The sequence below is a fragment of the Lineus longissimus genome, chromosome 4 (genome assembly GCF_910592395.1).
Source record: "Lineus longissimus chromosome 4, tnLinLong1.2, whole genome shotgun sequence".
In the NCBI taxonomy this organism is placed as follows: domain Eukaryota; kingdom Metazoa; phylum Nemertea; class Pilidiophora; order Heteronemertea; family Lineidae; genus Lineus; species Lineus longissimus.
Genome location: NC_088311.1, coordinates 2,735,763 through 2,749,117, shown reverse-complemented (window position 1 = coordinate 2,749,117; position 13,355 = coordinate 2,735,763). Strand labels below are relative to the sequence as shown.

General features: G+C 41.5%; 1 protein-coding gene and 1 long non-coding RNA gene across 2 annotated transcripts; both read right to left on the bottom strand.

Annotated features, from left to right (window-relative positions):
- Positions 1-247: 247 nt before the first annotated feature.
- Positions 248-3,594, bottom strand: LOC135486569 (T-cell acute lymphocytic leukemia protein 1 homolog). Its single transcript, XM_064769447.1, has 2 exons — positions 3,402-3,594; positions 248-1,332 (listed from the first exon to the last, which is right to left on the bottom strand). The coding sequence occupies exon 2, from the start codon at positions 1,315-1,317 to the stop codon at positions 616-618; it is 702 nt and encodes a 233-aa protein (XP_064625517.1). The 5' UTR covers positions 1,318-1,332; positions 3,402-3,594; the 3' UTR covers positions 248-615.
- Positions 3,595-9,462: 5,868 nt separating this feature from the next.
- On the bottom strand, positions 9,463-12,488 carry LOC135485906 (uncharacterized). The gene is made up of 3 exons (XR_010446653.1): positions 12,413-12,488; positions 11,390-11,483; positions 9,463-10,561 (listed from the first exon to the last, which is right to left on the bottom strand). It is a non-coding gene; the product is annotated as an uncharacterized LOC135485906 (long non-coding RNA).
- Between the last annotated feature and the right edge of the window lie 867 nt (positions 12,489-13,355).

Sequence of the window (13,355 nt, the reverse complement as noted above, 5' to 3'; positions counted from 1 at the left end):
GTATCTGTGGCTTGACAAAAACAGCTGGAATATTAAGTGCCAAGGGTACACACATTAAGAAGCGTAAGGTTCTGATAGACAATGTGTCATAAGTCACTGCGAGGTCAGTATCGCCTCCGTCCTACCTTTAGCACGCAGAGACCAGTGAGGGCCGTTTACCGTGTTTGCCAAAGTGATCATCGCCTCATCCCCGAAAGCATCCCAGGGTCATATCTCATTATCATTTCACACTTAACTCGTCTTAATATCAAATAAAGCATTTATTGGCTCAAACAATTGTTTATGAGAGTAAACATTTTGACTAGACGTATTTACATAAATTTGAGGAACAATGACCTGTCAGAGGGCTGAACATGGCGGAACTGGATGAGTATGTCGCCGGTGTAGAAGTAAAAAATATCCTCCAGACAAAGTGTCCTCCCCTATTGTATTCTGACAAATTATGGTATACGGTACTACATGTTCATTGTATAGAGGCCGTGACCGTCAATAGCTCTGAGATGAAAGCACATAACAGAATCATTTGTTGTCCCAGGATATTTCCAACTTCTACACCGGGTGTCGGCGAATTACCCGCATGTGGCGAGCGGAGTTTAAAAGTGTTTACTCCTTGGACTACACACTTGACTCGTCGGCACTGCTGTCTCCATAAAAACTAGACTCGGGCGTATTTCCAGTTGGGGTATGTGGCCGTGGCGGGGAGTAGACAATATGACTCGGCCTATGAGACATCCCCGCCCCACTATCAGTCCCAATACCATTATTATTCTGATACTCAATCACTCGACTCAACAGTCGAATATACTTAATAGTTAATCTCAAAATTTCATTTTTGCTTAGTTTCTTATCCGGTGGATGTGTGGGGACAAGCCTGCGAAGTTCCGCGAAAGCTCCATTCACATTTTGTTGTCGCCATCTTTCGCGACTGTTTGTGAAAATTCGGCGTACTACTTTTCGTCCCGTAGGCTGTCGAAAAGGGACATCACCGGGGTGGCGAGGGCGCATGTGCCTTCCTCTGGAGTCGATGTCAAATGGCCTCATGATTGGCGACGACCCGGGCGAACCGGCGAAATACGTTGGCCGTTGGTCCGGTGGGTATATATAAAGCTGCTGCCATGGCGGGACTTGATTTGACGAAGACGGCCCCGCCATTCTCGATTCGGAATCAGAGTCCTGACCGTCAAATCCTTCTCGTTCACATTCGTTTTCCATGTCCGATTGGCCGCCATCTTCTTGTGGCCCGAACGTGGTCATGTCATCGTCGCCGTCACTGTCCTCATAGTCGGTCGGGTAGGGTGGCTCTGCTTTGCAATCCATTGTGAGGTTCTCAATCTGAAACGAGAAATCGGTGGAACACTGTTTCATAGGACTCTGATTGACTGTCAATACCTCAGAGATTAAAGACACAGAGTAAAATCCTTTGTTACATTTTATCCCAGGACATTTCAAACTTCTACATCGGTCGTGGCTCGCTCGATGGAGACGGAAAAAGCCAACCAACCAAAGGAATCTGTGGACGAAAAAAGACAATTAGCCAACTACTTCATCAAGAGAGGATGAAGTTTCTTCCACCCAAACAGCACACTCCAATTCTAATTCATTTGAATACGTTCATGCACTTGGTTTCGAGTTAATCGGAAAAAAGATAGCATTACATGTGTATATTCATTGAATTTGGTGATAACTGCCACCTTTCCCACAAGAACAACGTGTGAGGTCTAAACGCCAATGGAACCTTAACATTTCTTTATCAAACTAAAGAAGAAAAAAACAAGTTTTTATTTCCCCTGAACTTTAGGTTACCCACGAGAAGATGGTGAATGCTGCGACACACGGGTTCTAACCGCCCCAAAGAACACCCCCTGGTGGTGAAGACAAGGCAAAATGAAGTTGCCCTTGAGGCATAGTTAAAATTTAACAAGAAAATTTAAATTGACAAGAAATTATCTAACATGGACGGGGGGCGCTTTTGAAATATTATTTCATGATTTTCCAGGTCACGTAATAACTAAAGCAGTACAAGTGCTAACATATTGTTAGATCGGGAGGAAAATATTGCCAAAATACATGCTGCGTTTGTTTGGGGCGATTCTGGCAGCAGATGATAACAGTTTCCAAGATGGCGTCTATTGAAGTTTGTCACTAATGATTGAGAGCGATTGTCTCATACGCTAATCGAGCGTCAGTTTTCCTTTTGGATGCAGGGGTTCGAAAGAAAGGATGATGTTTTACCCGAGTATACTGGGAGGAGCTTTTCTGGGGGCTGATGGTTGTGCAGCGGTGGTTGCTGTGAGAGAGGGCTTGCGCATGAATTACGACCTGTTTAGTATGTTGTTCATTAGAAAATGCTCAAATCGGAACCAGGTGATCCGAGGTAGTTTGCGTGGAATTGAAAACAATGACAAAATGTCTTTATTCTTCAACGAAATATGAACTGGTCAAGTTTCACCTAAACATTGTACAACACGCAAGTCCAATATTTCGTCACGAAGATGAGAAATAGAAAATATTGACAAAATATTTCTTAGGAAGAATAAGGTCGTGTCATCATACCCGTATTATTATTTCAACATGATTTGTTGTTTCTGTTTCATTTTCAGGAGTTGTGGCATCACGCCACCTGTTGTCTGGAAGGATTGGGTGGGCGGACCGACATTCCTTGTCCGAGCTTCGCCTCCTTTTATATCAGCTCTCCCTGCTGATGAAGGTCCAGATCGAATTTCCCTTGATTTTTGACAACTAATCTTAGCACCCGCATTTTAGAGGTGTGATGCTAATAAGAAAGTGATGGCAATAAGAATTTCGAAACAAACTAAATGGCAAAATAAACTCGAGAAAAATGACTAAAATGACTTTCGTTTACTATTTTCAATAAAAAAGTTAACCGAGAAATTTACTTCCGTCACCAATTCATTCTGACCCATTTACTCTTTAATAAAACGAGACCCGACAGTTAGTCATCATATTTCTCTTGCTTCTTGAAATTATCATCATAATTAGAAGTTCACGCTTCCGTCTTCTGTAGTTCACAGGTCATCTGGTTCTCCATTTTAAAATGCATCGCTGGAAGCTTGAACGGTTTTAGCGATGTAGGGCGATGTACATTTCTGTATCAAGATATATTTAACCAAATCATGTGTAGCTGTGGAGCTCTGTAACCGATGATGAAGGCAAGGAGTAAGGCTAACTTTAAAGTACTAAGAGTTATAATAGCAGTTTATTGAATCTCTTATATATGTTTTGATTTTGGTCAGTCAATATTCACAAAATAGTGGTCCTTGTCCTTGGCCTTGGCTCACCTTGAAGGTGACACATCCCAAACAAATTCAATTCAATGTTAACGATGTAGATAAAACTATTGAACATACATGCAAGCTATCATAATATGGGGCCTAACTTACCTCTTTGTTGATTAATTCGTATTCCAAGATGTTCAGTCTTCCATTTAGTTTGTGCGAAGAGGTTGTGACAAGGAACAACAGAGCATCACAGGCAGTAATATCCTTTAAAATGTTAAGATTTTGGTCTTCGGTCCGACAAGGGAACACGATAAGGGAACTCTCCAAACTTTTTCGTCTTCGACTTGTCTCGCGCCAAGCCTCAGGCTATCAGTGTTGATCCGAACAGGAGTTAATAGCCCTTCAAGTGCTTCCCGGTTAACACTAATTCTTGTCTTGTTAGTCTCGACACTTATACCGTCAAACCCCTCCTCTCCGGAACACCACGTGACTCTATCATGGACCGACTCACTTCGCTGTATAAAATTATCATAATATTTCAATCAGAATATTATTGCGTGTTTAATGTCGGGAATGATTTTGTGTGCAGAGGTGGGATTAATTGAGCGGGTTAGTTTGATACTCTGCCGCCTTTGTCAATTTAGGAATCACGACGTTGTTGGTCTGGCAAAGGGGGAGGGGGGGGGGGGTGAGAACAGCATCTCATGTTGTTAAAAGCGTGCCATGTCAGAATAAAAATTGAGTTACATGTAGTTGTAAAACTCTGAGTTTCTAAAGCTGATCCTCGGACAAAAACAACTTCATACCATATCAATTGATCTATCTTGTTATTGGCGTTGTTTTGAGATTAAGTGCAATGACGAAACTGATATCATGTGGAAGTCGACATAAATTCATGACTACTACGATCTGGCAACCCTTACTCAATGTTAAGATGGCTGCAGATTATCACCTTTGGTGTCTAGAAGTACAGTTTGGCATTCATGTATATGTAGTGAGCGGTGTGTCATAAAACGCAGGACACTGGATGAAACTGACATTTTTTACAGAGAATAAACTCTTTCCTTATGATAGACTGAATGATGATATTTTACATGGCAACAAAGAAAGCCGGCCAAAACCCGCCAAATGATGTTGAATAGAAACTTTAAAAAACATACTTTGACTTTCGCTTGTTTTTACGAAAAAATTGCGACCAACGTCCAGAGGAGAATGCAGCACAGTCCGGAGAGGAAATGAATGATTGAATGGTGAATCGACGGTGTCGTATGAATAACGTAGCAAGTCAGTCGGAGGCAATCATACACTGGTCCGCTTCCTCTGGAAGAAAGCTAACTCGTTACCAATCATGGCACGATTTCTAAAAATCTAAAATTGTCTCGAGTAATTTCTGGAAGAATTCTCCCATTGAATTGAACGCAGAGAACGCGCGATGGATTATTAAACATATTTTAATAATTGGAATAGAACAATGGTTGAATAGAGCTCGGAGCGAGTGAAGTTAAATTGGGTAATTACTGGTTAGGCTGATCGGGCTGGGAGTTACGTGCTGTGAGATACCGTTACCATGCCCAGGAGGGCCACTCTTTCTTAATGACAATTAAAGTAATCACTGTGCTTTTATCAAAAGAGACAACTGTTTTCGCAGATCTTTTTGATTCAAGCTGTGGTTGGTTCTAAGGACCAAATATAAAAATTTAATTGTATGCTATCAGTGAAAACCACGGACCACTATATTAATACTTCTGAAAGAATACGTTTTATTTTCTCAATTGTATGAAATATACCTCCTACGCCAACCTATGTTAAGACTACGTGTCTACAAGAGAGCTTAGACAATTTAAGATTCTGTTAGGTTAAAAAAGTGATAAGTTATAAAAAAGGCCCATCTTATCTCCAGTGGCTGACTGAAAAGACGTAACCAAGTTCAGAACTGTCATGCTGTGAAGTGACCCGTTTAGTTATGGTGCATGGATATCGACAGATACAACCAATTTCGAAATACTTACCCTGATCGGCCTGATCGACATCCTGTCAACAAATTTGCAACTCTACAAGTATACAAATATCTACATTTGCAGACAACACTAATTATGGTTAGCAGGATGTGATAGGTAAAGACAAAACATTGTGGTTACGGCAGACGAGGAAACGCGTGCGAGGTCCAGCGAGAGCTCGTGCCCTGACTCGGAGCGGATATCCGGGTAGACGGTCCCTCACATCTGCAGCTCATTTCGGTTTCCCTTCAGCATCCGACTGACAGTCCTTCGGTTCAGCTGTGAAAGCTTATCTTGAGAGGTTTCTGTCAAAAGCCTTTACTGGCGATATTGGGACTTCACCAGGTCTTTGTTGCCAAAAACAATAATATTCGTTAGTTCATTGTTTTAGTTGAAAATTAGTTAATAAGTCGATTTTGCTTTCCATGTGTTATAATATTGACTTAGATAACAGTTGTGGTTATAGACAGTCAAGCCTGCGCGAATCGTCAGTGTCATGATCTCCGGTAGGATATCCTGCTTGGCACGTGTATCTAAACAGCTGGATCCTCTCCGATAGAGTCGTTTTCAGATTCAAGCTACACCCAAATATACAAGGACCGTATGGTATCGGTACTAAAATCAAGTGCACACATACTCCATTTTTTCGTCTTTTCGATATTCTCTATGCGTTTTATTTAAGTAAAATTCTGCAAATGTTTCAAGATCGCTAACGCCAGGAAATATGCACGAATGGCTTGACAAAATGTAATCTTGAGAAGAGTAAATCACATTCTCCTCCAAGTAGTCCGAGCCTCCTTGACAAAATGGGCGTCTTTCTTTTGTCTTTCTAAATTCACAGCAGCATTTCATTTTCCAAGATACAAGTATAGTTGAAGAGTTCAATTTATTTAACGGGCTACATCAGCCCACCGAGATGACCGACTCGCTCATTTGACGACATGTGATCGTGGTCGCGTGCCGCGTAAGATAACTCAATACCATCCCTGTTGTGTTCCTGTGCCTCCTAAAAACAAACGCAACCTTGTTTGGATAGCATTCTATCATGTTATCGCTAAGGTCCCCGCTCCAAAACAAAAGAACAAGCGCACGAGATACGCAGGGAACCAGAGGCGAAAAGTGCTGTCAAATTCCAAGTGTCCAGTCTTTAAATCACCGCCGTTCGCGCCTTGTGCCGTATTTTACATATGTTAGCCATCGGAGACGACTGAATCAGCACCAACCCCTAATCAAATGACACCTCATTGCAAACATTCAATCGCATCTATACATGAGATGAGTCTTGAAATCCGAGACATCTTCAATTTGATACTGGTCCCTGCTATTTCGACTCTTTTGTGTCGATCACTAAAATTAAATTAAAGCGCGTCCTTTTCAAAATGTCTGAATAGCACCATGTTCGTAATATTGTTCCCTCGATTTCTAAGTGAACTTCATTCTATATTGTAAACCTTTAACTGATAACCTCCCTTGGCAACTTATTATCATCGTTCTCGTTATTGTTAATAAAACATGTGCCTCTTGAAGGCTTTCACAATTTGCTTGTCAATATTACCTTCTAAAGAGAGGTAATGTGGGAGAGCAATCGCAAAGGTCCCGATTCAAAACTTTCAACCAACGTACAAGATCAACGCACGAAATCTTTAGAAATAAAATCCAATCAGTTACTTCACATTTTGATTGTAAAACTTGAAACACTGGGTGATCGAGGGCTTCCTATTATAAGCGTTGTCAATGCAATATTTGATAAAAACCCGTACGTTGTACTGACATACCATATTCCACGGTGACGTACAAGGTATACCGTATGGTACTTTAAATACATAAATGTACAATATGAAATATTTTGGACAACTTTTCCTTCCACACATGTCCAATGAACTGTAGCGTTGTCACTGTGAAGAAGACATTTTGTAGATGTGCGACACGAGATCGATGGACTATATCTTATGTCATAGATTTTATGAATTACAGATTAGTTTTAACGATAAAATAACTCGGGCCATTTATCTTTCAGTGCGGACAAATTTCGACGGCGATAAAGTGGGCAGCGCAGTAAATCAAGAAGTTGGGAGGAACTCTATGTTTTAATAGTCCTGATCAGAGCATTTGGAAATGGTTTAGGCTACCGTCTGCCACAGGACACCAAGTTATCATCTTAGTTCTGATCAGCGTAATGATATCGAGTAGGTTCTGGTTTGGTTCATCATAAGATACGTCGTCAGAGCAGCGGGATTGGAGTGTGGTCCGCCGCATGACGACATATAGGACACCAAGTGTCTATATTACGTCTCAGTATTGTGTTCGTACATGTTCCAAACATTGTTAATCTCTAGTATCGGTACATGGTTTTAGTCAATAAACCATATCGAGTTGTATTACTTTGAGTGGTTATTTCGTCATGAAACCCAGGTTTAATCCAGATTTCCAGCAGAGATAATCCAGATAGCAACCGTACGATATCAGCTTGCATTTTTGGCTTATCTGTCTATAATTCCTATCTATTTTATCATATTGTTCAGTTCAAAGAGAAAGAATTATCCAATTTATTTAAAAAACCGTCCGATTTAATTGCATGCAACCTTTTTGAAAACAGCTAAATTAAGTTTAGTTCGGTGATGGCTTTCGATCATCAATCTTGTCAAGTTAAACTGGCGAACAACAGTGTGTATCATTCTACCCAGCATTTAGAACAAATTGAAGCTTTTTAAAACTTAACATAATTTTTCAGAGCATACGCTTGGGTGTCATTTTGCACCGCTTCGAGCACCTCCCGGTCTCTATCACGCCGCGGCACCACGGGCCGCACGAGGGGCCACCACCCTTTCACTGTCGGCGCTTTGCCACTCAACCATCCATGACCACAACGAACACGCGTTGCATCTCAAAACTTCAACAATTCGAGCAATTATGATGCAAATGAAAATTTCGAAAAATAATTTAATCAAGGAGAACAATTCATTTCTTGTTAACTAATGATAGGTTGCATCTGAGGAAAAGGCATGGCGGAGAAAGGCGCTAATGATGGCACAGCGTCCACTTTTGTGGCGGATTTTAAACTGCTATAAAGTCAATTTGATAAATGAAATGGTTGACTGTTATCTGAAGCGCCACCGGCGAAAATGTCACAAGTCATTTATGAAGCGATGAGTCGAGTCACCGGGATGACTGCGCCTAAACACTGCCGAACTGAGCCGATAAAGCCTCGACAAAGGAACCCATTCTGACTTGGTCCGCGGACTATTTGACTTCCTTCAACTCATCAAAATGCAAATAGGGCGAAGGCCAAAATTAGAAAACTATTAAGATGTCCCGACGCACAGCGGTAATGTTAACATCGAAACTGGTGCAAAATTACTGATAATTTGGATGATTAACTGATAAGACTGGAATAGTTTTTTTAATTATTAATTTTTTGTTTGTTTTTGAGCTTAACATCTTTGACTTTTCTTGCCAAATTCGGTGTGTCTGCAATTCAACTACTTCAAAGGGCTTGGAAGAGCCGTGTGGTTGATCGGACTACAAAACAAATTGAAAATGAAGATACTGACGCTTGATCAAGCAGTTTGATTCTTTATAAAAGTGTGTATCTGGCTGGAAAAAACTACTTTATATTGATTAATCGATACCTCCGAGTTTCTTTCTCTCGTTAACCACATTGCTCAATTTTAACCAAATGTCTTGAAGTAGTAATGACACTTGGTCAAAACGGAAGAGTAGTGCTTATTATAACAAAAGCTAGATATCGACAACGATTGAATTCGGACTTGTAATGAACCAAAGTCGATTGCAGTGACGTATTGTCTTACCCAATGTATACGACAATATTCCTCGATACTTCAGTCAACATACGAATTCATAGGCGAGGTTCTAACATGGATCTGCATTGAAAGATCGTCGTTCCGGAACAGCTAGTTGTATTTGCCTCCGCTCCCAAGCCGCAAGATGTACATCACTCTTCCTTATCTCCCCCGAACACTCACAAGCTAATCCCGAGACATGGAGTTTTTACGGGGCGACATGTCATCAGGCTCAATGAATAACTGGATGGATTAACTGGTGCTGAGAATAGTGGTACATTCCGTTATTTATTACAGTGACGAGGAGTGTAGGGCGCAAAAATTACAGCTAAGTCTAAGGGCTTAAGAAATTTTAAATATTTATTTTTCATGGACCACAAAAAAGAATACGTGAGATAGGCCCTACAGTATATACAAGTACATGTATATACCACGGATGTAGAGCAAAACATCCATGTTTAAACCGACGAGTGAGTAGTGCGGCCGTTTTTACTCAATGACAGTTGGGATGTAGTCGCCTGGCGTTTATTTGCGAAAGAAATCATAGAGAAGAGGGGCGTAGCACTTGAGGGCGGAAAATCCCAATCTCGCGGCTTTTTCATATCTTAAAAACACACCCATTTTGCAAACATGCTTTACATCTTGAACGATGAAAAGCGGCAAAAATAACTTCAATGGAAGGATAATGATATTATTCTGCTCTTCACTCTCCGACCTCAGTTACCCTTTGTTCGCCAACAATTCCCTCTTCAAATTTGTTGTAGCACAACTCATTGTGTTTCGAGTCATTGTTGAGCCACTCCAACAGTCATCACTTATGTTAATGAGACCGTCTTACGCATGTCTGCGACAGCCTCACTTCCCCTGCGCACCCACCATGTTGCATTTTTGGAACCGGGCGATGAAACCGTCGTCCAAAATTCATCAAGCCCCACCAAAACAAGCATAATTAATCATTAGACTGTTTAAGCATCATAATTAATTAGAAAAATCCCTGTTATAGAATTCCATTGTTGTGTATTACATGGGTTTAACCGCAACACAACTGAATCAACCTTCTCTAGGTTAAGTTTAAATGAAACTAATTTTAGACCTGTGGCGGTACGGTTAATGAAGCAGTTTGTGTTTTCCTGCTCTTATTGTGCTCCCAACACTTTTCCATGACGTCATATCAGTGTCCTCCGGACGGAAGTGTTGTCGCGTATCCTGGCGTACATGTACATGAAGGAAACAGACAGACTTGTAGGATGTACGCTGGTCGTGTGTTTTACTGCTTTCCGTTTCGTTTCAGATGTCGATCTTGGTCGAAGTGGCCTACCAATGCCTGTTCTTAGGCGACAGGTCGTTGTTGCGTCTTTTTCCCCAAGTAGCCACTTTAACTTGCCAAGTCATCTCCGATCCACCTCGTGCAATCGTATGAAGCCACTGCTTTTATATCAGAAGGCGAGGATGACAGGAACCGTCAGAGGAAAACCTTCGGATGTTGAAGGTATCTTCAAGACAAAAGCATCCCTATTTCAGCCACCTATAACAGATGACAATCTAAATTAGATTTAGAATTATGGCTGGTGAACACAAACGAGTAATTATCACACGCCTGGGTCTGGTTGTTCAAAACTGTCCCTCATCTGCTAAGCCTATTAGACTTACAGTAACTTCTTTTGTACAACCAGGCCCTGGAGAGTACATTACACGTTTCATAGTTGGTGTGACCGGGCATGAGAAATTGGCCATTTCAACGACGACACGTCCGCCAATATTTTCATTGAGCACTTCCAGGGCCCGCGATGTACTCACTTATCAACTGTCTTCAGACAAATTGCTCGTGCTCTGTGATAACAATGAAGGTTTCTGAACACGGGTCATCTGGATAAATCAGTTTTAATTACGGGTTGGGGGTCCACGTGAAATTATCACGAATTAGCACCTGCCTGTGTCAAAGGGATGACCCGTCGATACGGTCTTTGGTGGTTTATGGGCACGACCGTCGGGCGCACTGTCCAGAAGTAATTAGGGTACATTGCGCTGACCATTAGACCCAAAAGATACGATTTGGCTATTATGAAACACGTGTTGGGTGGTTTTTACAGTTTCCTAGAGTCAGAGTAATGAGAAATGTAATCAGTAAAGTATTACTTATAGAATTGACCGGAACTATGAAGGTTTTCAGTCAACGTACGATGAATGTTACACCTATCAATCGGAAATAAATTTGGTTTACGTCCCTGGACACAGAGGCAAAACTCAAAGACAGACTCTTTGTCCCTGGTGAAGGAGAATTTGCGATCCGATCACTGACCCAGAATAGGTGGAGTAACCTTTAAACACAAGTTTTGCTTTTGTGTAAGCTTACTTGAATATCCATGACCAGGTGTATTGCTTTCTTGAATTCGATTGACTATTTCTTGCAGTCACACTGTTTGCGCCCGGGTTCGCGCATTTCCCGCCTGCAAGAAAATTAAAAATTGTCACACAGTTGTATTATCTTAAGTAATCAGCAAACAAACCAAGAATGGGCTTCACGAGAAGCCAGTCGCAGCAAATCAAAGGAGCAAGCCAGAGAAGAATTTGATTTGCAATTTTCATTGAAAGAACACGTTTTCTTCCGGAATAACCGCTGACTTTTCAATGGAGGCATCACCATGACTTTTTTACACTTGGGATCCATTACAAGGGTGGCAAGCCACTAATACGTCGCATCAATTCATGGGCACAACAACCCGACCGGGAGTCCGTATGACTGGAATCCTCATAGCGGCGATAGCGTACTCCACGAGTTCGAAGTTAGTCAAACCAAATGCGTGGTCACACTTGATGTCCATGAATTAAAAATCAATCAAAGATTGTAAGAATTGTTTGAAATGGCACGAATTTAAGAATCAATTAAAAGTAATAAACCACCGCCGATTTGGAGATATGATTATACATGTTGTAGATAGTTCGTGTCGGAGCATCTTGTTGTGCTGTTATGCCTAGATAAAGCATTATCAATGTCGTCCATGGTGTCGAATGTTACATTTGCTTATAATATTTCAGACAGTGACCATGTCATATGTCACGACACACTGCAATACTGAAAACGTTACACCAGCGTTATTTTACCGGAATGTTCCAAATAGGTTTGGCATTGAAGAATCACTCATCCAGGACGATAGAGAAAGATATTGTTCTCACCAACCGTGAGAGCCCACACAGTAACCATCAGATTAAAATATCTCTCACTCATACCTCATGAACACATATAGGGCTCCCTGCGTCTAAATTGAGGGCCAACTCACTGGTCGCGTGTTTGGACTAAATTATGCAGAAACATGCTGCGACAATGAGTTCATAAGGGGAGGAAAGCAAGGAGCATGCAAAATAAAAACAAACCTACTGGAAGGTCGTTATTCCAACCAATTGCCCCGCGATAGTAAACCCGTTCTCAGCGCTGCCACTAAGTTGCCAGTCTCTTTCAAGCGCAGTCAATCATGAGTTTCAATTAGCGCTCCCTTGAAGACAATGGAGGGGTGGAGACCGACCCGAGGAAGACTCCATGGCATAGATGCTTCACTGAAGATCAAATTTACCAAATGGAAGATTACGGGTTTCATTACAATATGCCTAATAAATTATTTGATACCAGTTAACCTCACCAATACGTTTCTAGTGAAGCATGGTGTTATTCCTCTCCGGTGCAGTGATTTTTATTATCTCCAGGCAGTAATAGTAGGTAGGACGTTGACCATGGCTTGTGTGGGCTGCGGGCGGCGCCAGGGTTTGTTCCTTGGCACGGGTTTCTCACGAATAGTGAGAAATATTGCAAGTTTATTCATGAAGCACGTCCCAGGAATAGGCTGCACGATGTTGACTGCGACAGTTTAGATGTCTTTAATTGAAACATAAACCTGTTTGGCGGCGGTATAATGTCTCATCCCTCCCAACCATGTCTCGCCGATGATTTATAAACGCCTAATTATCGTGTCCAGCAATGTCGTCAAAGAGAGATAGTATTTCAATATCGGTACAATATCAAAATCTACCAGTTAATTACAGATGTAAAGGCTGCCCTTGTTTCATGTAGGAGTAATATCAGTTGTCTTAGACAATCGAACCCCATGACCACTTGTCACAGCATGGGTGTCCAGCCGTTCGTTTTCATTTCAGAAACATTCGAATACTCCTGTTTTTTCTTATCTGGTCATCTATCAAAAAAAGACAAGATAGTTCAGCTGATATACCTTTCATGGCCACACGCCACCCGACAAAACGTGGGCGCTTTCTGGCTTCGGATGCTGATTTGTTTTGAGAATCAGTTAATTCTCCCACTGTCGTACAGC

What these genes read in the sequence shown, in the direction of transcription:
- LOC135486569 (XM_064769447.1), bottom strand. Translation starts at nt 1,317, where the DNA reads ATGGATTGCAAAGCAGAGCCACCCTACCCGACCGACTATGAGGACAGT.